The sequence below is a fragment of the Muntiacus reevesi genome, chromosome 10 (assembly GCF_963930625.1).
Source record: "Muntiacus reevesi chromosome 10, mMunRee1.1, whole genome shotgun sequence".
Classification (NCBI taxonomy): Eukaryota; Metazoa; Chordata; class Mammalia; order Artiodactyla; family Cervidae; genus Muntiacus; species Muntiacus reevesi.
The window spans coordinates 73,835,031-73,862,927 of record NC_089258.1 but is presented as its reverse complement, the minus strand read 5'-3'; the positions used below and the strand labels follow the sequence as shown (position 1 = coordinate 73,862,927).

At 50.7% G+C, this 27,897-nt stretch overlaps 1 protein-coding gene across 3 annotated transcripts in view; it reads left to right on the top strand.

Annotated features, from left to right (window-relative positions):
• Positions 1-23,029, top strand: part of RAB11FIP1 (RAB11 family interacting protein 1) — a 37,476-nt gene extending 14,447 nt beyond the window's left edge. For 2 of the 3 annotated variants that reach the window (XM_065947116.1, XM_065947117.1), the window contains exons 2-6: positions 2,923-3,362; positions 7,210-7,999; positions 9,061-10,764; positions 11,529-11,637; positions 19,666-23,029. In XM_065947116.1, coding sequence (XP_065803188.1) covers positions 2,923-3,362; positions 7,210-7,999; positions 9,061-10,764; positions 11,529-11,637; positions 19,666-19,884 — 3,262 coding nt within the window. In that variant the 3' untranslated portion in view covers positions 19,885-23,029. The remainder of the gene's footprint in view (positions 1-2,922; positions 3,363-7,209; positions 8,000-9,060; positions 10,765-11,528; positions 11,638-19,665) is intronic. The other variant, XM_065947118.1, reaches the window with a different exon arrangement.
• Positions 23,030-27,897: the final 4,868 nt, after the last annotated feature.

The window sequence follows — 27,897 nt, the reverse complement described above, 5'->3', positions numbered from 1 at the left end:
ACTGATGCTTCAGTGTTGAAACCCACAAATTTGTCCTGGTTTGGAAATTTTTAGGGTGAGACATTTCTGGATCATGGTTTTCATGAACTATCAGATTATGCGTGTGTCAAAGCTCCCTGGCTTTAACTGTGTGGATTTAATGATCAGGATAATGTTGCTGAAAGAGTTCCTGTCTTCCTTTCCAGCTTTGATATATCCAGCCCAGATTGAGAGGGGGCTGCCTCCCTGCCTGTATTTCAGCCCGCCTTTCACATCCTTGAATAGTGCAGTGGCTGTTCTTGGCTACCTGGCCTTTGGTTTGGGGTTTGCTGGTGAAAATAAGCGATAGGAACCGTCGAAGTGCATGTTCACACCTCCTGGTGGCGTTGGAAATTTCCAAAACAAATCCCACTCTTGTGCCCAGGGACTGAACCCAAGCGTCAGGTGGTAACAGGCCCTCAGGGAGGATCCTGGGGTTGGCTGCAGCTTCATTCAGAATAAACAGGCTTTGGCGTTGATACTTTGGGGAAGGCGGCCCCATCCAGGGGAGTGGACAAGTGGTATTCTTTGAAGGTCGGGAGTCTTTGCATCCCCTGGAGGGTGAGCAGAGAGGCTGAGTGAAAGAGCTGGGAGGTGGCCCTGGTGGAGAGGTGAGGTCTCCCCTTGTGGCTTGTGTGGTCATTTGAGCCTCAGAGTTCAGTTCACAGGAACTTCCCCTTTTCAGGTGCCTACCCTTGGTATTTACTAAGGCTAGCCACTCCTCATCACCAAGGCCACCACGTTAGCACGTGACTGTCAGGAGAGAAAGATACAAATAATCCTCTCAACATCTAAATGACAGATATGCAAACTGTTCTCCTCGAGGCCCTGGACGTGTAACGGAAACACACCAGGCTGGCGAGGCGAGGCTGTCTGTAAAGACCTTGCATCTCCCTTCTTCTCCAGCTGTGAACTGTAGTTTTGAAAATCGTAAACGATTTCTTCTAAAGGTCCAAAACTGAAGCTCCCACCATGTTCTCAGGTCTTGGTTGTATTTTGCCAACCCAGTATAAGTCCTTCTCGATGACACTGTGTGCTGGACTTCACGTGCAGCCTTGTGACTTAGGGCTGAGGTGGGCTATAGGGGCTTTCCCCCTTCTCCTCTTTTGACTTAGAACATTTAAATTGGAAGTTTAAGCCTCCCTCAAAAAGAATGTTAATTCCAGCCCGTTTTTCTGTGTATCGTAAAAGATGGCCCAGGCAGAATGAGTTCAGAGAGAGTGCTGAGCTGAAATCTTGGTGTAGAGAAAGGAGCTTTGGGGAAATTGCAGAGCTGGTTCAGAGTCCTGGTGTGCCTTGTAACAGTTGCAAGACCTTGTACAAGTTATCTAACTTGTGAGCCTCAATTTTCCTTATCTGTAAAGTGGGTATACTGTCCACTTCATGCCATTCTCAGGAGAGTTAAAGGAGGATGTTTCTCCATGCGTTTCTGCTTCCCTCTGCCCCTTTAAGTGCAGAATGAGCTACGACACTGGGGGCAGCAGTCCACCCCAGTGAGTAAGACAAGCTGAAGGTGAAAGAGGAAATTGTGTTTATTTGGGCAAAACCATCATTTCCTTAAAGTCCATAGCCCTCAGCGCTTAAATAGGTCACCGAGAACAACATCAGAGTGTGGTTCTCAGCGTGTGAGCGTGACGCCAGGGGTGACTGTGGGGAGGCCCTGTATTTGGAGTTGTTTGTTCAGTGGAAGTCGTGCCACTCACCGGGCTCCCATTTTTGCAATTCACCCGATGGAACATGCCAAGGAGAAGTTTCCTTTCTCTGCAGTTTGTCTTTCATGGGCTGATAGAATATCATTTGCCATATCATGAGGTTGTTTGCAAAGGACCGAGTGAAATACTTGAATCATGTTTGAAACACTCCTTTTTCTGATCATTAAGCTGGAGATGAGTGTCTCCTCTTGTTTCTCGTTTTTCCCCATTGTGGTAAAATACATACAACAGAAGTGACCATTTTAACCATGTTCATGTTCTGTGGCTTTACTTACTTTCACGTCATCAGCTGTCACCGCCACCCAGGTCCAAAACTTTTCATCCCCCAGCTGACGCTCTGTACCCGTTAAACACTAACTCCTCTTCATCCCATCCCCAGTGCCTGGCACCCACCATTCTCTTTCCTGTCTCTGAAACTGGCTTGCCTTAAGCTACCCTGGCGGCTCAGATGGTAAATAATCTGTCTGCAGTGCAGGAGACCCGGGTTCAGTCCCTGGGTTGGGAAGATCCCCCGGAGAAGGGAATGGCAACCCACTCCAGTGTTCTTGCCTGGAGAGTCCCATGGACAGAGGAGCCTGATGGTATACTCCACGGGATCGCAAAGAGTCGGACACAGCTGAGCGAGGAACACTTTTGCCCAGGGAAAGCCTCACATCCCTGGAATCATGCAGTACTTGTCACTTTGTTTCTGGCTTAATTTCACTCTTTTTTTTTTTTCTTTAATAGATAATTTTTTACTGTGTTTTGCAGTTTCCATTACTCCCTGGCAGGGACTGTTCTACAAACCCTTGTTTTTCTCTGAGATACTCTTGTAAATTTGCACTTTATCTTTGTAACTGTTTTACCCCTTTGAAGGAAAAAACCAGTCAGAGCCAGTCATAGGAAATGATTTGATGGAATGTGTATATTATTCTTAAAATAACTCTCTACTGACTCAGGATTTTAGGTGACTATACACTAAGGAAATGGCAACCCTCTCCAGTACTGCTGCCTGGAGAAGTCCCTGGAAATAAAACTGCGAGTTCTGCCCTCCCCTCCCCACCCCTCTCCCCACCTTCCCCGAAGAAGGGAGCATAGGATGTGTTTGTATATGAGGCTGGCAGTAGCAGGGAGGGGAGGCCAGATAAAGGACTGTGAACCCTGTTTTAGGCTGTTCAGTTCAAAGGTAACCTCTCAGCCTTTCTCCTCCTAGGTGGTACACCTTGAAATCCAAACCGGGAAAGAAGGATAAACAGCGAGGAGAAATTGAGGTTGACATCCAGTTTATGAGAAACAACATGACAGCAAGCATGTTTGACCTTTCCATGAAGGACAAGTCTCGGAACCCGTTCGGGAAACTGAAGGACAAGATCAAGGGCAAGAATAAGGACAGCGCGTCCGACACGGTGTCAGCCATCGTCCCCCGCGTGACGCCCTCGGCTGACAGCGATGACGAGTCTCCTTCCAAAGACAAGAAGAAGAAGTCAAAGATCAAGACCTTGTTTTCCAAGCCCAACCTGCAGAGAACGCCGCTTTCCCAGTCCATGTCCGTCCTGCCGACCTCAAAGTCAGACAAAGTGATGCTTCGGCCTGGAGACTTTGAGTCCCGGTGGGAGGACGATGACGAGGACGAGTCCTCCTCTGCCTCGGATGGTGAGTCCCCTCCTCCTCCTTCGCACGTGACTTCTCCCCCTCCTTTGCTTTGGAAGAGAAGAAATGAACAAATCTTAGGAGAACCATTTTCATTTAGTTCCTCAGTTGTTAAAATGATGGTGGTGGGGGACGGGGATGGTGTAGATGGTGGTGGTCACAGCAGTGGTGATGGTGGGGGATGGTGTAGATGGTGGTGGTCACAGCAGTGGTGATGGTGGGGATGGTGTAGATGGTGGTGGTCACAGCAGTGGTGATGGTGTTGGGGGGATGGTGTAGATGGTGGTGGTCACAGCAGTGGTGATGGTGGGGATGGTGTAGATGGTGGTGGTCACAGCAGTGGTGATGGGGGGGGATGCTGTAGATGGTGGTGGTCACAGCAGTGGTGATGGGGGGGATGGTGTAGATGGTGGTGGTCACAGTAGTGGTGATGGTGGGGGATGGTGTAGATGGTGGTGGTCACAGTAGTGGTGATGGTGGGGGATGGTGTAGATGGTGGTGGTCACAGTAGTGGTGATGGTGGGGGATGGTGTAGATGGTGGTGGTCACAGCAGTGGTGATGGTGTTGGGGGGATGGTGTAGATGGTGGTGGTCACAGCAGTGGTGATGGTGGGGATGGTGTAGATGGTGGTGGTCACAGCAGTGGTGATGGTGGGGGATGCTGTAGATGGTGGTGGTCACAGCAGTGGTGATGGTGGAGGAGGATGGTGTAGATGGTGGTGGTCACAGCAGTGGTGATGGTGGGGATGGTGTAGATGGTGGTGGTCACAGTAGTGGTGATGGTGATGGTGGGGATGGTGTAGATGGTGGTGGTCACAGCAGTGGTGATGGTGATGGTGGGGATGGTGTAGATGGTGGTGGTCACAGCAGTGGTGATGATGGGGGATGGTGTAGATGGTGGTGGTCACAGCAGTGGTGATGGTGGGGATGGTGTAGATGGTGGTGGTCACAGCAGTGGTGATGGTGGGGGATGGTGTAGATGGTGGTGGTCACAGCAGTGGTGATGGTGGGGATGGTGTAGATGGTGGTGGTCACAGCAGTGGTGATGGTGTTGGGGGGATGGTGTAGATGGTGGTGGTCACAGCAGTGGTGATGGTGGGGATGGTGTAGATGGTGGTGGTCACAGCAGTGGTGATGGGGGGGGATGCTGTAGATGGTGGTGGTCACAGCAGTGGTGATGGGGGGGATGGTGTAGATGGTGGTGGTCACAGTAGTGGTGATGGTGGGGGATGGTGTAGATGGTGGTGGTCACAGTAGTGGTGATGGTGGGGGATGGTGTAGATGGTGGTGGTCACAGTAGTGGTGATGGTGGGGGATGGTGTAGATGGTGGTGGTCACAGCAGTGGTGATGGTGTTGGGGGGATGGTGTAGATGGTGGTGGTCACAGCAGTGGTGATGGTGGGGATGGTGTAGATGGTGGTGGTCACAGCAGTGGTGATGGTGGGGGATGCTGTAGATGGTGGTGGTCACAGCAGTGGTGATGGTGGAGGAGGATGGTGTAGATGGTGGTGGTCACAGCAGTGGTGATGGTGGGGATGGTGTAGATGGTGGTGGTCACAGTAGTGGTGATGGTGATGGTGGGGATGGTGTAGATGGTGGTGGTCACAGCAGTGGTGATGGTGATGGTGGGGATGGTGTAGATGGTGGTGGTCACAGCAGTGGTGATGATGGGGGATGGTGTAGATGGTGGTGGTCACAGCAGTGGTGATGGTGGGGATGGTGTAGATGGTGGTGGTCACAGCAGTGGTGATGGTGGAGGAGGATGGTGTAGATGGTGGTGGTCACAGCAGTGGTGATGGGGGGGATGGTGTAGATGGTGGTGGTCACAGCAGTGGTGATGGGGGGGATGGTGTAGATGGTGGTGGTCACAGCAGTGGTGATGGTGATGGGGGATGGTGTAGATGGTGGTAGTCACAGCAGTGGTGATGGTGGGGGATGGTGTAGATGGTGGTGGTCACAGCAGTGGTGATGGTGGGGATGGTGTAGATGGTGGTGGTCACAGCAGTGGTGATGGTGGAGGAGGATGGTGTAGATGGTGGTGGTCACAGTAGTGGTGATGGTGGGGATGCTGTGGATGGTGGTGGTCACAGCAGTGGTGATGGTGGGGATGGTGTAGATGGTGGTGGTCACAGCAGTGGTGATGGTGGAGGAGGATGGTGTAGATGGTGGTGGTCACAGTAATGGTGATGGTGGGGGATGGTGTAGATGGTGGTGGTCACAGCAGTGGTGATGGTGATGGTGGGGATGGTGTAGATGGTGGTGGTCACAGCAGTGGTGATGGTGGGGATGGTGTAGATGGTGGTGGTCACAGCAGTGGTGATGGTGGGGATGGTGTAGATGGTGGTGGTCACAGCAGTGGTGATGGTGATGGTGGGGATGGTGTAGATGGTGGTGGTCACAGCAGTGGTGATGGTGGGGATGGTGTAGATGGTGGTGGTCACAGTAGTGGTGATGGTGATGGTGGGGATGGTGTAGATGGTGGTGGTCACAGCAGTGGTGATGGTGTTGGGGGGATGGTGTAGATGGTGGTGGTCACAGCAGTGGTGATGGTGGGGATGGTGTAGATGGTGGTGGTCACAGTAGTGGTGATGGTGGGGGATGGTGTAGATGGTGGTGGTCACAGTAATGGTGATGGTGGGGATGCTGTGGATGGTGGTGGTCACAGCAGTGGTGATGGTGGGGATGGTGTAGATGGTGGTGGTCACAGCAGTGGTGATGGTGGGGATGGTGTAGATGGTGGTGGTCACAGCAGTGGTGATAGTGTTGGGGGGATGGTGTAGATGGTGGTGGTCACAGCAGTGGTGATGGTGATGGTGGGGATGGTGTAGATGGTGGTGGTCACAGCAGTGGTGATGGTGGAGGAGGATGGTGTAGATGGTGGTGGTCACAGCAGTGGTGATGGTGGAGGAGGATGGTGTAGATGGTGGTGGTCACAGTTGTGGTGATGGGGGGGATGGTGTAGATGGTGGTGGTCACAGCAGTGGTGATGGTGATGGGGGGGATGCTGTAGATGGTGGTGGTCACAGTAGTGGTGATGGTGGGGATGCTGTAGATGGTGGTGGTCACAGCAGTGGTGATGGTGATGGTGTTGGGGGATGCTGTAGATGGTGGTCGTTATAGAAGTGGTGATGGTGTTGGTGGGTGGTGTAGATAGTGGTGATGATGATGGTGGTGGTGGTGCTTTTACTGATGGTGTTGGAGATGCTGGTGCTGGTACTGGTGCCAGTGGTCATCGTAGTAGTGATGAATGTGGGTACTTAAGAGTATCGACTAAGGTTAGGAGGCCTTCTCTATTTCTAAGTCCTCTAGTTTCTGGGAATGTGTAAATTCCTTTCTCATGTCTGGCTGTATAACTAATGAGCGTTAGTACAAGCTTTTGGGGCTATCACGTAAGGTTTTGATTTTGTTTTTTGGTTTTAGATTAAGGATAAAACCATAGAACCTTACAATAATTCTGATAGCTCATTAATTCATCAAATATTGTATTGAGCTTCCATGAAATACATTCCTAATGAAAGCTGAGGAATCCAGTTCCCTTAACTCTGAATTAACTGGGTATTTTGAAATTCAGTGACCAGTTCCCTTCTACTGGCCAGATTCTGCAGCCCAGCCACGAGCGCTGCCCTTCTCCCTGGTCCTTGCAGCTTCCTGACCTCAGCACCGTTGGCAGTGGGGTGGATAGCTCTTTGTTACGGGAGCCTGCCTGTGTTCTGTGGCATCTCTAGCGGCGTCCTGGCCTCCGCCTGCTGGATGCCATAGCACGCCCCACCCAGCTGTGACAATCAGAAAAAGGACTCAGATGTGCTTTCTCTTAACTTCTAACCCCCTTGGTTCTTGGGTCTTCCCGCAGTCTTGTCTCACAAGAGGACAGCAAGCGCAGATCCTAAGCAGCTGAACCAGGTCAATTTCAGCCTCCCCAAGAAGGAAGGCCTCTCCTTCCTGGGCGGCCTCCGGTCTAAGAACGACGTCCTCTCCCGCTCGAACGTCTGTATCAACGGGAACCATGTCTACGCGGAGCCGCCCGAAGCCAAGAGCGAGACCAAGGACAGCTCCCCGTCGCCCTCCCCGTCCCCCCAAGGCCTCAGGAAGAAGCGGTGGTTCTCGTCTTCGGAAAACCTGGCCTCTCGGCCTTGGAGGGAGCCTGGGGAAGCAGGCGTGGTGCCTCCCGAGTCTTCCACAAAGGATGCCCTCAAGTCTATGTCCCTGCCGTCCTCCCAGCCACAGGTCAGCAGGGACCTTTGGGAGAACGCGCCCCCGGCGACCTTGGAGGCTGCAAAGGAAACCAAAGAATGCAAGAAACAGGAGAACAAGAAGTCCGCTCTGCTCTTCATGGTGCCTGGAAAGAAGGATCCGGCCAAGGGCAGCGAGGGTGAAAGCCCTCTCGCCACCGCCTCCGGGAAGGAGAGAGAGGGAGAGCCTGCCGTGCTCAGGGCAGGGGAGCACCAGCCAGGGCCTGCTGATGACCTTGCGAAGAGATCGGACAAAGAGGCCGCGCCTGTTGCCTCCGGACCAGGCCGAGCGCCGAACCCCTTTGGAATTGGGCCGCTCCCAGAACGAGAAGCTGACCCAGAGCCCAAGGCTGCTCCTGTCCCACCTGCTCTCTCGCCCAGGGCTCCCCAGACCAGAGCCGTGAAACCCCGGTGAGTCTCGGCCCTTCCTGGCAAGAAGGCCTACTGTGGAGCAGGCCTTGCTTGTTGGTCTGTGGTGGGCCCTGTAGCAGCCGGGGGTTTACTAGTCTAAGTCACTCTTAGCCAGCCGCTACGCTTCCCAGCCCGGGGCCTCTGCCAGCAGGCGTGGTCTGTCCCTTGTCCGGTATATCCTCTGTAAGTATCTCTGCCCCAGATATCTTGGCCACAAGTGTTTCCCCTGCAAATATTTTCTGCTTCTGGCAAAAGTTCGCAGGACTGGTCTGTCCATCTCAGTGAGATAAGCAGAGCGCAGTGGAGCGCTCAGGTTTTGTAGCAGATTCTGAGTGTCAGGGTCTGGGAAGAACACCAGGTTTGCGTGGTGGTGGTGCGTGCAGAACTGGGGATCAGTCCGTTCTTCCCGTGTATTCCGTTGGAGGCAGATGTAATCTCTCCTCCTGGCAGTTTGGTGTGGGTTTGCTGCCACAAGAGCCCCTTGGTCCCCTGTCGAGTATGTCTGGGCGGTCCTCTATGTGTTTACTCTGCAACTTGTTGCAAGAGCCTTGGGGGTTCTGCTTTTCGGCATGACTCATATTCACCGTCATGGTATTCCTAGTGGCTGGGGTGGGAGAGACTTTTTTTTGAGATTCTGCCTACTTTGAGTTCACAGATACACACACAGACAAAGACACACACACAGACAGACACACACACACACTGCTCCCCTTCAAAATCTGCCTTTTGCCCTGTGGTGCGCCTTGAATGGCTTTGCGTTTTTTTAGATGGTTTTTTTTTATCACCAGAAGAGACTGCGGGCTGTTGCTTTCCCTGGACCTTTTTGTTTCTATTGCAACAGACCTTTCTGTAGCAGATGTGCTTGGTGATAAAAAGCATGCCTTTTATGGGTTAAGTATTGGTGTTCCTTCTTTAACTTCTGAAGGTACTGCCCCCAGAATATATTAAAAAAAAAAAAAAAAAGAGTTCTTGTCTTTGGAAAGACTATAGTTTTACATATCTCTTGCCTCTCATGTTGCATCTGCAACTGACCCGCAGGTTTTATTTTGTCCTTTTTGCAGGCCGGAAGTGTCTCCAGAGGCTCGGCCCGCACCCAGGCCCCCTCCTTCCACTAACTCTCCGCTCTTTCTTTCTGCTCTCCCTTCCGGCTCTGGGCAGATACCTGTCCCTTCTAAGCCGGGGTGTGACTCAGAGACACCGTCCTCTGAGTCCCCTTCAGGCTGCTCCTCTATCTCCTCTCCCATAGCGGCCCCCATCTCCACATCCACCCCAATTAAGAACTGGCCCTCTGCAGACCCGGGCCAGGCCGGCTCCAAAGAACCGCCTTCGCTCTTGGAACTAGAGCTGGAAAAGGAGACTTGGACACGAATTCCAAACACTGATCCCCACGCCGCGGGCTCGCTTTCCAAGCAGACACCCGTTCCGGTGACTGGAGGGAGGGAAGACTGTTCACCAGGCAAGACCAGTACTAACGATCCGGCACAGTCTCTCCGGACACAGCCTGAAGAGGGGCAAGAAGGAGGGCTTCTGGGGTCTCCCCGGCAAGAACCACAAGGCAATATCGCTTCATCGGACGAGGCCCGAGAAGTAGCATCTGCCCTTGAGCCCGGGAGAGGCAGGAAGGGCAGCCCCCCTGGAAAGCTCCCAAGCGGGGAGGGCCTAGACTCTGCGGGGGATGCAGGTGGGGGTGGCAGGCTGAGTCCTACAGTTAAAGAAATGGGGGAGTCAGCCCCCACACCCGACTCTGTGATGACGCAGGGACATGAAGAGATGGGTCCGGATGCCTGTGATGGCGGAAAGGATAGCAAGAACAAGCAGCTCTCTGCGGAAGAGGCGGGGGAGGAGGCCCCCAGGCTGGTCCACAGGGACAGAGGGGCCCCCCAGGAGCCAACGCCACCAGGGGCTGCTCCCAGAAACGTGACGGACACGGGAGACTCCCAGGAGGGGGCAGCCACAACCGGACCACGGCCCGCGGCTCTGGCAGCTCGCGCTCCCCCCCTCTCCTCCAAGGGGAGCTTCTCCGGGGGTCCCCAGCGGGCGACCAGCTCAGGGAGGGACGGTCCCCTCTTCAGGAGTCAGGGAGACGACACCCGGATGGCATGGAACCAGAGCAAAGCCAGTGACCACGAGGGTCTGCTGTCCGACCCCCTGCGGGGCCTCCAGGCCCCCTTCGAGGCCAAGTCCGCCGGCGCGGCCCATCTGGACCTGACCCTGCCCTCCATCCCCGAGGTCGCGTCGGACGACGAGAGAGGTGATCAGCCCGAAGACGGCAGAGGGGTGGCCCTGGTGGCAGGCCGGGGAGGAGGGGCTCCGTCCTCCAGCACGGGGCCTGTCCAGCCTGACACGGACAGGGCATCCAGTGAGGAGGCCGGCGGGTCAGCAGCAGAAAGCCTGCGTGACCCCAAGCTGGGAGCACCTGGAACATCCAGAGCACCGGCCCCGGCTTCTGCAGAACAGACACCTGATGACGGCGGGGAGGCAGGACCGGCGGGAGATGGGAGCCCGCCTCGGCCTCCGTCCGCTGCCCTGGGGTCCCCTGTGTCCAGCTCCCCCTCCCCTCCCCTGCTTCCTGCCACACGCTCCTTCCCCGCCTCTGCACACTCTGACACCCCCCACACCAATACAGCAGAATCTCAAAAAAAAGCAACAGCCGAGGGCTCCGCGGGTAACGTGGAAAATCCCGGCAAGAGGAAGCCGCTTCTTCAGGCCCGGGTCTCCCCCTCAGAGACACAGCCGAGCGCTGGAAGCAGGCCGGCCAAGCACAGGTGAGAGCCGGTGCGGAGCGGGGGGACCGTCCTCGGGAGTGTAATCCAGCCGACCCCCCGCCCCTGCTTCTGTCTCCGGCGCGAGGGCTTGCTCACGCACAGCTATCCTGGTGGTGCATGTCCTCCCTAGTGTTGAGAGCAGAGCCTTGGGCAGGGCCGTCCCCTGGGCTGGGAGACCCGAGAGAGGACACCCCTGCATCTTGGAGCAGAAATGTCGCAGCAGCGGCCGTCCTCAGAGACAGGGTGGGGATTGTCCTGCCCTGTCTGATACGGATCTCTCCTTGCAGAGAGGCATCGGGAGCCGAGTTCTCTTTTCTGGTCTCAGAGGCCAGCTGAGACTTGAGTGGGAAAAGCCAGCCAGGCGGACAGCTTATTCTATAAAAACCCCGCCCGGTGGGAAGCTGGCTTGTCTATCCGAGCTCTGCAGGGCTCCAAGGCAGAGGCTTGGACTGCAGTTACCTCCAAGACTAGGAGACCGTCTTCAGGGTTCTCCTGACGTTGCTTAGCGAGGCCGAGGGTCCCGGGAGAAGGTCAGGACACCCATTTGCGAGCGGTGTCTGGGGCTTGCCGGGTGCGTGTGCGGCTGCATCGCGCTGACTGCCTCCCTTCCCAAAGGAGCCTCGGCGTGTGTCGGGGCCGAGGTGTGAGCCCTTGTCTCCAGGCTCCCCTGCTGCCTGCCTCGCTGGCTGCCACCCCCGAGAGAGGCGGTCGCTCAGTGCTGCCGTTCCCGCAGGTCTAAGGGTCCCTTCCCCCTTCTCTTCCAGACTTCATCCCGTGAAGCCCATGAACACAACAGCCTCCAAGGTCACTAACTCCACCTCGGGAACTGCCACGATCATGAGTGAGAACTTGATCAACGAAGCCGGGATGAAGGTATGTCTTCTCGGGGAGCAGGCAGGTTAGTTAGGGATCTCCAAAACCTGTTGTCTGAGTCACCACGGCAGACAGCTCCCGGGGGCAGTGGGGAACCCCAGGATGATTCAACCACAAGTCTCTGTCTTTGGATGATCTTTGGAAGCCCATGCACCTCCCATGGCATACTCAGCTTTTCCCCTCAGTTATTTATTTGGCTGTTGTTGGATTTGTGTGTGTGTGTGTGTCTCAGGCAACACGATTGGCAACCAGTACTTCTTTTTAATGAGAAGAAAATGTCACCCCCCATCCCCCACCCCGGTCATGCCAATCAGACATTCTCCTTTTTCCCATGCGTCTTTTCCTATCTTTTGGCAAGAAGGTAAAATTCTTGTAGTTGTAACTGTGGCACAGATAGACTTTTTTTGTAACTTTATTCTGAAATGATTTCAAACTTGAAAAAAGTTGCAAGCATAGCACAAAGAACTCCTGTACGCCTTTTACTCCAATCCCCAGCTTGTGGGCATTTCACCAGATTTGCTTCATCACCCTCACCTTCTCCATTCTCTTTGTACCTACATACATTTCCACCCCCCTGCCCCGAATTATCTGAGAGTAACTTGCCCACGTCATGCTCCTTTTACTCCTAAATACCTAAGTGTGTAATTCCTAAGAATAAGGACATTTATTGAAATGAAGAAACGTAACAGGCACATCACACTGTTTTCTCATCTGTCGTCTGTATTTCAGCGTCACCAGTTTGTCCCAGTGGTGGCCTTTCTTCTTTGTTTTCCAGTCCAGGGTCACCGAGAGACCTGATGTCTTATCTCGAGGATCTCCCTTATTCTGGAACAGTTCCTTGGCTTTTTTTTTTGTCTTTGGAGACGTTGACCTTTTTCAAGAGTTTAGATCAGTTGTTTGGTAGAATCTTCCCGTTTGGATTTGCCTGACGTCTCCTCGTGGTTTGGTGGAGGCTGGGCCTTCTCCGCAGGTATTAACTGTAGGAACAACACACCCGTCCCAGCACATCCTGTAAACGGCCCACGGCACTCTGTCCATTTAGCGGGGTGTTCACTTGGTGACTTAGGTGAGGTGGTGTCCCCTGGGTTCTTCAGTGCAGAGTAGCTATTTTTTCCCCTTCACAGTTAGCAGGAAATATGTGAGGAATTCATTTCAGGCCATGCAACCTCCTGCTCTTTATCAACCTCCCGTTCACATGCCTCAATGTCCTCTGATGAAGTCAGATAGTAGCAGAAGGATGGGTCTCCAGCCCCATCGCCTGCATGGAAACCCTCTGAAATCCTCTTGCTCGCTTAGTTTTTATCATACACACTTGTGCATGTTGCTACTTAATTATTCTTTGAAATGGTTATGCTAGTCTATACTTACCCACTCCCCAGTTGGGTAATTGGCTATTTAGCTTGTTCTCTTTTTTTTTCCATATGAATAACACTGTAGTCCGTAGTTTTCTTGCATAGGACTTTTCCCTTCTCGTAGTTGACTTCCTTAAGCTGAATTTCCAGGAAGACAATTGCTTGATGAGAGGATCTCTGCTCTTTAAAAAGCTTGAGTGGCTACCACTGAAAAAAGCAGCTCCTCCCCCAAAAACCAAAACCACCCCCCACCTCCCACCCCCATGAGTTCTGCTGGGGAGTGTCTCCATCCTGCCCTTTCTGGTTCTAGAACCAGAGGGATTGAGTCCTGCCTTGCTACCAACCTCTTCATCTTTGACTCATTGTCACACGGATGGAGGAGAATGATCTGTGAGTGACAGGAGACTGTTAATGAGCCGAGGTGTGTTGTGTTTCAGGCACGTGGAAACACATGTTTCCTAACTGACCCTGCAGACTACAATTGGGAGACATAAACTTCATTTCTGTTTTACTGCAGGTGTCCAGAAGTTTCACTCAATCATAGATTGTACAGTCCCAGGGACTCCAGGATGTCAAATAGTTTTTGTGGGTTTTTTTTTTTTCCTCTTTTTTGGGCCAGTGCAGGGGCACACCACTCAGCATACAGGATCTAAGTTCCCTGAGCAGGGATCAAACCTGTGCCTCTTGCAGTGGAAGCGCGGACTCTAAACCACTGGACCACCAGGGAAGTTCCAGTTTTTGTGTTTTTTAAAAACAAGACTTTTGCTCACATCTCCTTCACTCCTGCAGGTATTTTTAAGTGCGGGGTGATGGCTGATGCCTCTGGCTCTGTTGCATCTTTGCCTCTAGGAACTGGGCTGAAGGTCGTCCTCTGAAAGCCAGAGATCTGAGTTCTGGGTCAAGAGGCAGAGTGGTAATAAGGAACTGATGCTGAAAACCATTTAGCATCTTCCAGCCGTCTTGCCTTCTCCTCCCTGTAGCCCGTGCTAATGGGGCATCAGTCTGAAAATGACCAACTGTAGCCAGAACTGTGTACCTATGATCTTTTAGCCCGAGCCTAAAGATGGACTGGCTGTAACTTCACCAGCCCAGCTCGGCTGGCTTCTTTGCTTGTGTTAGAAGAAGCAGCACTTGTCTTCCTGGCATGGATGATATTTACCAGGAAATTGGGCAAAAGAATAACATGAAAGGACGATAACGAAACCCAGGGTCATCTCGCAGCTCCCCACCCCTCTTCCTTTAACTGTGGAATGCAGCTTGGCTCCAAAGAGAAACAAACACCCAGCTTTCGGGAAGTCCGCAAGACCCTTGGTCCCCTCTGTTTACTGGTCCAGGCTCACTTAACCAGGGGCTTATCTCCAGGCCCCAACTGATAGTAACTTGCCTTAAAACAAAGGCAGCCGTTACTTATGTTGCTCGTGATCTGTAAGCCCCAGTGCTGCCCCTCTGCCTGGCTGTCACAGAGCTGTTCGTCCCAGACCAGACCTAGTAACTCCTCTGAGTAAATAAGGAAAGGTTCCTGGAGACTGCCATTGGCTGGCCATAGAATAGACGCTTTGTACTAAGGCATAAACAGTACTTATAAAAATAACTACTCTTTGGAATGTTGCAAAGTGAGAGAGAGGTTAGGGAAAGAAATTGCATGGCTAAAGTTATGGGAACCTAGCTGACTCATTATTATAGTGGCTTTTTTTTTTTTCTTTTTTGGTTATTGTGTTAGGGCCACCATCTTTTGTAGATGATTAATAACTAGGAATGTATTATTTATTCAGGTGGCTTCCACACTTCCATTTAAAAATAGCACAGCCAACTAGAGCCAAAAAGTCTTCTGTCAAATTATATGGGAAAAGTGGAAGACCAACGTGAACATACATCATTATTGGTAAAACGATGGGGGGAAAAGTCCAATGTGAAAGTCCCGGAAGGAAACACGTGATGATGGGCACCATCGTTTCCTGAGTTAATGGGTATTTTCTTTGCACCTCTTCCTCTCCATGGCACTTGCTCACTTTCTGTGACTGCTGGATTGCTTTTTAATTTTTTTAGTCATCACATAAATAGAAATTTCTGATGACTTCAAAGTCCTGCATCATTTCTTCTTCAGATTATAGAGTCCAAATGGAAGAGCTGTTTGACAGTTTGTAGGAGGTACCGCTAGTCTTCCCTGTTGCCTTAGATGGAGAAGAGTCTGCCTGCAGTGTGGGAGAACTGAGTTTGACCCATGGATCAGGAAGATCCCTTGGAGAAGGGAATGGCAACCCACTCCAATATTCTTGCCTGGAAAATCCCATGGACTGAAGAGCCTGGTGGGTTACAGTCTATGGGGTCACAAAGAGTCGGACACGACTAAGCGACTAACACTCAGGAGGTAACTTCAGTATGCATGCCATTTCAGTTCTATGCCTTGGTCTTAAGGAAATGTTTAGGGATATGACCAAAGATTTATGTTCACACCTTTAAATATGTTCTTATTTAATTGTGAAAACTGAAACCAACTTAAATGACTAGCAGCAGAGAGATGGTTAAAGTACAATTAAGTTTAAAACATCCATTTAAAAAGCAATTTTTCTAAAATTTAATGATGGGAAAATGCTCACAAAATACCCAATTTTCAAAAGCCGTAAAACTTGATTCTGTATGAGGCTAAAGTTATCACAAAGAACGCCCATTACCAATAAGAGACCCAAGTGTTAGGTGCTCGAGTTATGAGTAATAACTTTTTCCCCTCTTCTGGATGTGAAATTTTCTTTTTTTTTTCTTTTCATTTATTTTTATTAGTTGGAGGCTAATTACTTTACAATATTGTAGTGGTTTTTGCCATACATTGACATGATTTTCTATGATAAATAAATTATTCCTTTTACAGTTCAAAACACAATCCTGTTATTGTGGGCAAAATTAATTTTTTTTAAAATTTATTTATTTTTTAATTGAAGAATAATTGCCGTACAGAACTTGGTTGTTTTCTGTGAAACATGAACAGACAATTAATGTTAATTCATCTCCAGAGTCTGGATCAGAGGTTACCACTCCATCTCTGAAGCTTGCCTCCATCACCCGGGCAGCCACGGCCTCTGGTTTGTCCTGCTCCTGGAGCTCGCCCTGTCCTCCTGGACCCTGATGCTCTGCACCAGGTGAAGCCCCAGGCGTGTCAGACCCTGTGGGGGCCTGGCGCCTCCCCCGAGGAGCACTCTCCCTCCAGGTGTCCGCCTCTGCTTCTGTCTCCCAGATGCTCCAGCGAATGCCTTCTGTAATCAATATATTTTTTTTTAAGGGGAGGTTATCTATTTATTTTCGGCTGCCCTAGGTCTCCGTTGCTGCCCGAGGGCTCTCTAGTTGCAGCAAGAGGGGATGCTCTTCTTGGGGTGACTGTGCTCCTATTAGAGAAGCCCACGGCTGTGTGGGCTTCGGTGGTCGTGCCTGGCGGGGCCTGAGCACCACGGGCTCAGCAGTCGTGGTGTGCAGGTTCAGTTGCTCCACAGCACGTGGGATCTTCCCCGACCAGGGGTGGAACCCGTGTCTCCTGCATTGGCAGGCGGATTCCTATCCGCGGCGCCACCAGGGAAGTCCTGTAATCAATATTGTTGAACAGATAAAATCTTTCTGTGGCAGAGGTATAATCTAAAACTCCTTGAGGATATATTCTTGGCTGTTGTTTTTACAAAGACTACTTGTTTTCTTGGTAGGATGTGTAAACAGACGTGCCACTTTGAAGAAAAAACTTGTGATCAAATAAACGTAACATAAAATTTACTCCCTCAACTGTTTTTAAGTGTCCATTTCAGCAATGTTGAGGACATTCGTGTTGTTGCACAAGCAATCTCCAGAGTTCTTTCCCAGACATGCAACTTTTTTGAAAGTCACAAATAGGATGATGGAGGTCCAGAGTGGGGGACCCTGTGAGTGTCTGCATTCAACAAACTAAAAAAAAAAAAAAAAAAAAGATTAAAACAGAGAAACAGTTTTTGACAAGTGGTCCAGCATCTCAGGGGCTTTCCTGGTGGCTCAGTGGTAAAGAACCCACCTGCAATGCAGAAGACATGAGTTCGATCCCTGGGTCAGAAAGATCCCCTGGAGGAGGAAACGGCAACCCACTCCAGTATTCTTGCCTGGGAAATCCCATGGACAGAAGAGCCTGGTGGGCCACAGTCCCTGGGGTTGCAGAAGAGTAGGACGCGACTTAGCCACTAAACAACCACCACCAGCATCTCACCTTTTTCTAGGCCTCCTGGGTGAAGTTCAGCCTGCTGCGTGTGTGGAAGTCTCAGGAGTGTTTCTAAGTCAGTAGCCATCATCGTGCTGTTCCTTGTAGCCAGGACAAGAGGGACAGCATTTCTCTGGAACTCTGGCCGCCGTGCCGGCAGTTTGCATCACTGGACCGAACAGGGCCACCTCTCGTGTTGTGTCATGGTTCACCTGCTCCTGACGTGACTGCTTCTTGGAGCAGCTGGTTCTAGGCCTTCCTCAGTGGAACTCACCACCCTCACGGTGTTGAAACCATGATTAGCTCAGAACTCTGCAGGCAAAACTGTCTCGAGGTTGCCCCATGACCTCGTCTCTTTCAACTTTCAAACCTGAGTCACAGACTTCAGGAAAAGTCAGTCTGGGTATTTTTTCCCCATCTCTCTGGAGACTGGGGACAACATGTTAGTTCCCATAACGCTTGTCTTGTGTCTCCTCGTGGTTGGGGCCTGAGCAGTTTGCAGTCAGACTCCAGGCCTCCCAGGTGATGATCATAATCCCTGGGGCCCCTGGTCTGGTCAGGAGGGGGCGGCCGCGGCCACGGGACCCCGACGGGGCCCCACCGATGGCTGTGTGCTGGCCCTTGGCTTTGACTCTGCGTAGGTTTTGAGAGTGAGATGACTTAGACTGGGGTCTCCCAGGCCGTCCTCCTAATCACCAGGTCTCCTGAGCATCGTGGAGGCAGTAGCAGACTGTCTGGGATAAAGGTCCACGTATTGCACTGGGAGGAGAGTGTTGCCTACTGCGTCATCTGCCGCTAGCGTTTCTTCACGGGTCCCCTCGGCCTGGGGCTCAGGTCGGCTTGGATGCCTGGTTGTGCCAGTTCTGGTGTTCACAGGCCTCCAGTGGTGACGTCTCTAAACCCCAGGCCTAGAGGCTAGTCCAGGGGTCTGCAGCCTGTGAGTCAAGTATGATTTTCACACTTTCAATCGGTCATTCCCCAGCGGTCCCATGGTTAGGACTCTGCACCTTCACTGTTGAGGGCCCGGGTTCAGTCCCTGGGTGGGGAAATAAGATCCCACCAACCTCAGTTCAGTCACTCAGTCGTGTCTGACTCTTTGCCACCCCATGGACTGCAGCATGCCAGGCCTCCCTGTCCATCACCAACTCCCAGAGTTTAACTCATGTCCATTGAGTTAGTGATGCCATCCAGCCATCTCATCCTCTGTCGTCCCCTTCCCCTCTTGCCTTCAATCTTTCCCAGCACCAGGATCTTTTCAAATGAGTCAGCTCTTCACATCAGGTGGCCAAAAGTATTGGAGTTACAGCTTCAGCATCAGTCCTTCCAATGAGTATTCAGGACTGATTTCCTTTAGGATGGACTGGTTGAATCTCCTTGTAGTCCAAGGGACTCTCAAGAGTCTTTTCCAACACCACAGTTCAAAGGCATCAATTCTTTGGCCCTCAGCTTGCTTTATAGTCCAACTCTCTCATCCTTCCATGACTACTGGAAAACCCATAGCTTTGACTAGACGGACTTTCGTTGGCAAAGTAATGTCTCTGCTTTTTAACATGCTGTCTAGATTGCTCATAGCTTTTCTTCCAAGAAGCAAGCGTCTTTTAATTTCATGGCTGCAGTCGCCATCTGCAGTGATTTTGGAGCCCAAGAAAATAAAGTCTGTCACTGTTTCCATTGTTTCCCCATCTATTTGCCGTGAAGTGATGGGACTGGATGCCATGATCTTAGTTTTCTGAGTGTTGAGTTTTAAGCCAACTTTTTCACTCTCCTCTTTCACTTTCATCAAGAGGTTCTTTAGTTCTTCTTCACTTTCTGCCATAAGGGTGGTGTCATCTGCATGACTGAGGTTATTGATGTTTCTCCCGGCAATCTTGATTCCAGCTTGTGCCTCATCCAGCCCAGCATTTCTCCTGATGTACTCTGCAAATAAGTGAAATATAAGTTAAATATACCAACCTCATGGTAGGGCCAAAAGGGAGAAAAAGAAAGAAAGAAAAGGTCTTGAAACAAAAAACCAAACGACAAAGACGAATGTGCAGCAAAGTTCATCTGTGGCCTGGGCATCCTGAGATACTGACTCTCTGGCCCTTTACAGAAAGCTTCATCTGCCATAGGTTTCCACTGAAATTGAAAATGAATTCCTAGGAGACTCAGATCATAGACTCAATCACTAAAAGCTACCTCTTCTATATTTCTTTTATTTATTTACTTACAAACAGTTATTTGTTCATTTATTTGGCTACACCAGGTTTTAGCTGTGCCACACAGGATCTTTAGTTGTGGCATATGAACTCTCATTTGCAGCATGTGGGATCTAGTTCCCTGGCTGGGGACCGAACCTGGGGCCCCTGCATTGGGAGCGTGGAGTCTTAGCTACTGGACCACCAAGGGAGTCCCTGTATTTCTCTGATATGTTTGACCTCTTGGCTGACATTGTCAATTTTCTTGTCCCCTCTCCCCTGGCCCCCACCAAAGAAATACAAGCCCTCGGACCCCGCGTTTGCCTACGCGCAGCTGACCCACGACGAGCTCATTCAGCTGGTCCTCAAACAGAAGGAAACGATCAGCAAGAAGGAATGTCAGGTGCGCCAACTGGAAGACTACATCGACAACCTGCTCGTCAGGGTCATGGAGGAGACCCCGAACATCCTCCGGGTTCCCTCTCAGGTCGGCAGAAAAGCAGGAAAGATGTGAGCCGCCGGCCTCCAGCATCGAGACTCTGCCGTGAGTCTGTCGACACTAGCTCCCGAGGCCGAGCACTCGCTGTGCCCGAGAGCCGGGCACAGATTGCTATATCCCTCCCAGGTTATCTGGCAGGAGTCCCTCCCACCCACGGAAGCCAGGTCAATGACTACAACGGATCTTTCTACTGTCCATTCCCAGGGTTTTATTTTTAAATGCCACTGTGCCTTTAACCACGTTGTAAATATTTTATGCCCTGACCGGAGACATGGTCATAAGATCTGATCCTGGCCCGAGGTTCAGATGGCGCTGGGGGGGTATTAATTAATGTATTTTAAACACTGGGGTTTTCTTTCTTTGAATTTGAGATTTTTAAAGTACGTCTCCCTGCTCCCCCCCCACCCCCGGTCTTTAAAGCTTGGGGTGAGATGACAAGGACCAGGCGATCGGGGCTGTGTTGCACATACCTTCTTGGCATTTGAGTAGCTCAGGCGTGGCGTTTTGGCTGCAGATGCTAAATTTTTTGATACCGTGTAAACCTACTTGACTCCTCGGACTTGGTCATTTGTTTAGACTGGAGCAGAGGAGTGCAGAGTGTGCCTTTGAGATTTATAACAAGCCACCTTTTCCAGACATCAGCCTCTACACCACAGTAGCCTTTAAAATATGCTCTTTATCAATGGAGAGGGCCTGTATGGAGGTACGGGAAGCAGACCAGGGGACTTAGTGTCACTTTGCCCTCGAGGGGGTTTGTCAGAGCCCCTCCTCTGGTGATCGCAGGGTCCCTGTGACTGGAGTGGCTGAGACAGTGCCTTGATTATCGATTGAGTGCTCCAGGAACTTGCTAAAATGGTTCTACCAGGGGTGGAGCAATGGCAGGGGGTCTGTTGGCCCTCTCCCCCCATGCCTTCGCTTGGCTCCCTGGTTTCCTTGGCAGCTCTTCCTGGCATTTTCCCCCCTTGGTATAACATTGTGAAGAGCAAGATGATACCTATTTTTAGATGGCTGTGTTTTTAAAACTAGATTAACACACATTTTTTAAAAAACTAGGACCCCTTCTTAAATAACAGCATCAGTTCAGATTCTTTGGGGCTTCCCTGGTGGCTCAGTGGTAAAGAATTCTCCTGCCAATGCAGGAGATGGGGGTTCAATCCCTGGGTTGGGAAGATCCCCCGGAGAAGGAAATGGCAACCCACTCCAGTATTCTTGCCTAGAGAATCCCATGGACAGAGGAGCCTGATGAGTTATAGCCCACGGGGTCGCAAAGAGTTGGAGATGACTTAGCGACTAAACAACTCAGACTCTCCAGGTAATTTCATTGTTAGTAACCTGATATTAGAATGTTTTCTATATTACTCTTTTTTTTTTTTTTTTTGTTCCAGTTGAGACAGAATCTCATCAAATCCCAACATCTCTCCTCGGGAGAGAATGTCATAGGCCAAGGGCATGGGCTTGAGGAGAGAGCAGTTATTAAACGGAACTCTCTCTGTGTTCATTCTTGTTGTATTGAAGTTAGGAGGCAAGATGACTGGCAGTGGGATTCCTTCTCAGGATCATGTTTGCTGCCACATTAGTTAATATCAGAGCACTTTAATCTGAAGGATGATACTGTAACTTGATTGAACTAATTCACTTTTAATTATCGATAGCTGTTTTATTTAATACCCTTCTACATACTGGGGACCACTGTAAACCTCTCAGACGACTTGTTATTTTTGTAGCGCTACGAGATTTATTTACATCCCTATAAAGAGAACTGGATGTTCGCTTGAACTCCGGAGATACACGTGTATATATTTGTTATGCAATATGTTTTTTACTTGATGTCAGTGTACTTGGACTGTGATAACCCTCATGCCCTGGGTGGCGGGGGCTCTGAGTGGTTTCTCCCAGGAAGAGCTCATATGGAGACCAGAGTTCTTCCCGAAAACTTTTCGTTGTGGGAGATCTGCTGCTAGGACCTCGGGGATGGGACCCGGTCCGTGTTTAAGAGAGCAAATTCCTCTGCTCTGAGATGCCACTCGAGAACTCTGGAGAATGAAGGACAATCAACTTCAAGAGTGTCTGGTTTCTACCAACTGCTGGAAAAAAAATTCCACGGGTAGCATTCCTACACCGCTCAAGGACGCCGGTTAACACCTGTCCTTGAGGACTCTACTGTGAGGGAGAACTCAGTTGGGAAAGCTGGAGCCAGCTCTGAGCTGTTCACAGGGGCAGGTGGACTGGAGGGCTGGAGCTCCTGCAGCCGGTGTGGGTCTGAGGGCTTACACCCCGCTGTCTAGGTGTAAACCAGGAGAGTCTGGTTTAGCCTCTGGCTGCTGAGAATGCTTACTGAACTGATGGGTCCTGGGAGGAGGCCATGCCTTGCAGAAGCAGGAGCAGCTCTTTCTTGGCCCTGCCTGGCTGCCCCCCGCCCCCAGAAGACCAGTCAGTACTTCAGGGAAGCATCCAATAAAATACCAGCGTGTGATGACCTTCCACTGGAGGTTAGCATCTGGAAAAAAAAAGTCAATCCTTTGCCCAGTTGTTTCATATCATCTCTGTCGTTGGGCTTTGACAGATGTCCTGCCCACCCCTTTTATTTCCTGTGGGTCAGCCTCGGAGGTAGCAGAAAGGAAGAGCAAGAAAGTCTGCCCTTCGCCACATAAACAACCCTTGACCCGGAGTGGAGGGTGTGTGGGCAGTGAGTGGCACATGTGTGTGGTTTCCAGCTCTGCTGACGGCGGGAGCTCAGAAGGGCACGGAGTGGGGAGGGTCCACGACCCGCAGCCACCTGCCAGATTGAAGGCCAGAGGCAACTTGATGTAAAATTAGGCACAATTTTCACCCCCGGTGCCCCTTCTCTTTAAGACCCATTCACTGATGAACGGTTCCTCCAGGCTGAAGGATCTGTTGCCTTCGGGGGCGTGGAGAGCTTAACCTCCAATTTCTACACCAATCTCAAGCCTGTGGTTTCCTCCGTAGCTGTTGTGTGAGCTACTGACGTGACCTCTTCCTCCCTCTGATTGAAAGCTCACCCAGCTTTTCTGGATTATAGAATTCTTATCTCCTGCCTTGTTACTTTGGGAATTTTGAATTTCTTTGCTTTTGTTTTTGAGAAGTAACCTAAAAATTTCCTACAACACTAAATAAAATGGTCCTGGTACTACCTTTCAAAGTTTTGTGTCTGTGGTTTTTTGTATGGGTGTGATAAGAATTTCTGGCTTCCTGCAGAATCTCTCTTAGGGGGTGACCAGTGGGTCACCCGTGGGTCTCTCGCCTGGGTTCCTGCTGCTGCCACTCTATCTGGTACCCAAGGGCCCCAGCGCAGCTTCTCCTGCGGGTGTTGGGACATCTGTGATGACCTCCCTATGACACACCCCATATTTGGGGCTGGAGGGAACTCTGGCGTTTATCAGCTGGACATCGTTTGAATTTCCTGTCCCTAGTGGTAGAAGCTGCCACCTTTTCCTTAAGCTGAGCAGATGAACAAGGCCACTTTCTTGATTCGCCTCCACCCTGTGCCACCTCTCCTCCCACCACACACACACCTCTTCACCCCCGCCCCACTGATTCCCCAGAGAGTGAAATCCTGACTTTTGGAGCTTCATTTGAATTCACTCTGCATTCAGGATGGCCCAGATCTAGGAGCCAGGTCTCTGGTTCCACAAACATAGCTCATTCATTTCTGAGTAGAGGGGATCATGGCTGTAAAAGACTCCTCCTGAGCTCATTCTACTAATCTCCAACCCTTCCCCGAAGAAGTGAGAGGTCTGCCTGCCTCAACCAAGGGTCCCAAGCTCTCTAAATGGAAGAGAAGCTCTCAGGGATGAAAGTCACATTGTAGATGGACAGACGCAGGTGGGCCCGGGTAGCTCCTGGGTGGGGCGGGGGAAGCTTCCCGAGGGCCTCCCTGGTTTGGGTGGAGGGGTCTGGTTGCCCAAGCAGATGTGGATGGTGGAACCACCGTGTAAAATGATACAAAGGTGGTTTCTCCTAAAACATACAACTTTCCAGGTTTGGTCCAAACAACCAAAAAGCTCTCTGGAAAGGGTCTCCAAGGAAGGAATGTTTGTACAAATGACCCCAACTCTCCCCTGAGATTCATCTCCCTTACTTTTGGGGGGCACCCTGCCCACCTCCCCATGGAACACATCACAGGGTACCGTTCCCACTCTGACCACAGCCAAAGCGTCAGCACCATGCACATTCCCAGCCCTCAGACCCTGCCTCCTAGCCGATCGGGGGTGCCATCTTTTGGACTCTGCAGTCTCGCCGTCCTGAGAAGGTGGGAGCAATCTCTCTGTATTCGAGTTCAAAGCTCTAAGCTGAGCCCTCTGGGGCCAGGGGCTCCCAAAGGCACAAAATCCGAGGGAAGATGTCCTCATGTGGCCTTGTGATGTTTGACCCTCTTACACACACCTGTATCCTGAGCCCTAGAAACAGTCACCCTGGTGAAACCGGCAGGCCCTCAGAACAGAGAGGAAGCTGCTCCGTCCGTGCACATCAAGTGCTCACTTCAGGCTGAAACTTGACCCAAAAGGAAGGCCTGTTTATTGAGCTCCTGCATGTCACTCAGCACTGTTTCCAGTTCTCATCAAGGCAGATAATATCTCCATTATGCAGATGAGAAAACAGAGACTTTCAGAGGCGTCAGAACTGGAGCTTGCCTGGGGTCCCACAGCAGGTAGTTAAGAAAGGATTTGAACTCCTCACCTATCCCACCTGGGGTTCTAGAACAGGTGTCAAACTATGGCCTCACTCTTGTTCACGTGGCCCTCAAACCAAGGGTGATTTTTCCTGGTAGTTCTTTGGTAGTCCAGGGGAAGGATACTGTACTTTCACTGCCATGGTCCTGGGTTCAATCCCTCTTCAAGGAACTAAGATCCCATAAGCCATTCAGTGCAGCAAAAAAAAAAAAAAAAAGTACAACTCCCAACAACAACAAAAAACAAGGATGATTTTTCCTTTTTTCTTTTTTTAATGTGGGATGAACAAGTCTAGAGATCAAATGGCCAGAGTGATGACAGCAGTCAACAGCATTGTTCTGAATACTGGAGATTTTTACATTTCTTTTAACAATCAAAATAACAGTAATTCATGACATTCAAATTTCATTGTCTACACAATTTTCTTGGGATACAGCCGAGTTCATTGTCTACGTCTGAGTAATTGTCTATGGTTGTGTCCATGCTGCAAAAGCAGACTTGAGCGGTTAAAATAAAAACTTTCGCATCCACCAAACCTAAATATTTGCTTTCAGGCCCTATTCAGAAAACATCTTTGGACATCCAGTCTAGGATTACTTCGGGTGCCAAGGAGATAATATTCTGAGTGACCTGGAATACCGGAGGATGGGAGCAGGCAGGGGAAGTGGAGCCCACGTGACTCAAGCCCACTCAAGACAAGGCCATATAAGCCACGTCTCCCGAGGAGGGAAGTTCTGGCTGTCTTTGAGCTCTAGGCCTGTGGCCAGCTCCTCAGAGTTTCCAGGTGCCTTTGTTCCTGGGAGATCAAGAAACCCAACACAGTGATCCTCAGCCAGGGGGAGGGAGAGAATAAACAACAGGAAAGCGGAAAGTGAATATGAGCGAGGGCCCTGGTCATGCCCTGGACTGAGGTCATGTCACCATGGTTGTCAGAGGAGAATCAGCATCTGCTGAAAAACCGCGGTGATGGGGACCCGGTCAGAAAAGCTCCAAGGCCCAGGGTGGCGAGGAGAGTGGGTTCTCCAGGCTCAGAGTGAAACTGGGTGAGAGAGTCATCTGAGCTGGAAGGAGCCCAGGGTGAGGCCTTGAGAGAAGCCCAACCCCACCTCCCCCCAGTTACTCACTCCAGATTAGGAATGATCCTGCCTCTGAGGAATTCCATCTATGCGTGGCCTCTGACCGGCCTACCCAGGACGGTGTCCACAGGAGCTGAACAGCCTTCTGGTGTAACCGGTGCTCCTGGGACACAGGGATGAGACAGCCAGATCATGCCCGGGGAGACTTGTAACAAAGTCAGACAGGCAGACCACTAACGAACACACACATATAACCAGAGATGACTGGCCAGGGGCCTTCTGTGAGGACATCAGTGCCTTCCTTTCCGGCCTCCTCTCTCGAAAGAACTCTGGCCTCCAGGTCAGTATTTCACATCTGGATCACGTCTGAGGCATCCTTTCCAGTGGCCTTCCCTCCTCAGTAGCTTTCTGCTCTAATCCAGCCCATCTGGGCACTCAGCATTCCAAAAGCCGATGTGCCAAGTACCCGTGGGCTCTGGCCTTAGGGACAGGAACGTGGCGCCAGCTTCACAGGCCTGGGGAGGAGCTGGGGAGAGGGCTTTGAGAAGCATCTGTTAAACAGATCATCACCAAGGACGCTTAATTCTTAACCCGGGTCGCCTGCATTGCAGGCAGAGTCTTTACTGTCTGAGCCACCAGGAAAACCCTAAATCTTAGTAGAGTTTGTATCAGAAGGAAAGGCACCGAGGAAGGTGTGTATGTCCTGATTTCCCAGAGGAAGACAAATGAATTTCCTAAATAAATGGTTTTCTTCATTAGAACGCGAACCCTAGACTTGCATGTCTTAGTAGAGCGCGCCATCTTCTGGCCTGGGTCCTGCCTACCTCCCTGCCTGTTTGCGTCTGAGAGTGAGGCTCTCTGACGCCATCACACACTTGTGGCTGGAAGAGAATTACCCCTCCACCCCTGGAGTTGCTAGCTGTGTGTGTGCTCAATCATGTCTGACTCTTTGGGACCCCATGGATTATAGTCTGCCAGGCGCCTCTGTCCATAGGATTTTCCAGGCACAAATACTGGAGTGGGTTGCCATTTCCTCCTCCAGGGGATCTTCCTGATCCAGGGATTGAACTTGAGTCTCCTGTGTCTCTTGCATTGCAGGCAGATTCACTACCACTGCGCCACCTGGGAAGCCCCAGAGTTGCTGGATCATAAAACTGCTCTTCTACTTTACTATGAAAACTGTCAGGGAAAGCAGAATTTCAAGGCTTCTGTCATGGGAAGATGACTCTGTAGTGAAATCCCACTTTAAAAAAAATGCAGTTAGGTTCATGATCTGCACAAAATTGGGATGAGCGGCATCTCTATCGGAATGTAAAGACATACTTCCAGGGCCAGTTATGTTCCTTTTAGGGACCTGTTTACCCTCCCAGTAAGGATGTCAATTACACTGTCTGAAACTAACATCTAAAATCTGCTAATGCCAGAGCCTGCCTGAAATTCTCCAAGATCAAACTGAGAAGCAGAAATTCCCCACATACTTTCAGCACTGGCTATGATAACTCCCATCTGTTTTCTTGGAGTCAGAGGGGCTGGCCATGGTTCTTTGTAATTTTTTTTTTTTTTTTTTTTTTTGTTCTTTGTAATTTTAACTCAATTGTCTTATTTTTCAGACACAATTGATTCTAAAACTTTCAAGTGTTAAAAAACATTTATTTATTTATGTATTTATGCCACACGACATGGCTTGTGGAATTTTGGTTCCCTTGAAAGAGGAAACAGACAGAACAGGCTCCCTCTTGAAAGCAGGACTCCATCTTGGGCCGGACTGTGGACTTTGAGCTCTATGCCCAGTATCTATGGAAACGACAGACGAACTGGAAAACCAGGCCCCCTGGATGGAAGAGCACCAGGGCTCATACCTAGACTCTCTGTTGCCTAAAAGAATACCCTAATTATCTGGGTAACTGAATAGAATCATACATTCTATTGTGCTTATTGGGGTATGACCACAGGCCTATTGATAATTGTCCACTGTTAACTAGGCTTAAGGCATATGAATCACGGGTTAACTTTGATTGTATCTTTCTTTTCCTTTGTTCAGTCTAGTTTCAGGGAATTTGGGGAGGTGGGTTTGGGCATGTACACTTAGGGTACATAAGGTTTTCAGAAAAACTGGTAGGGTCCTTGGCTAAGAGGAGACTCCGCCTTGGGCCCACCTGTGTAATAAACTGCACTCCACTATCTGCATTGTCCTTCTGAGTGAGTTTGTTTTCCAGAATGCGTGGCTACAACACCCTGGCCAGGGACTGAACCTGGGCCCT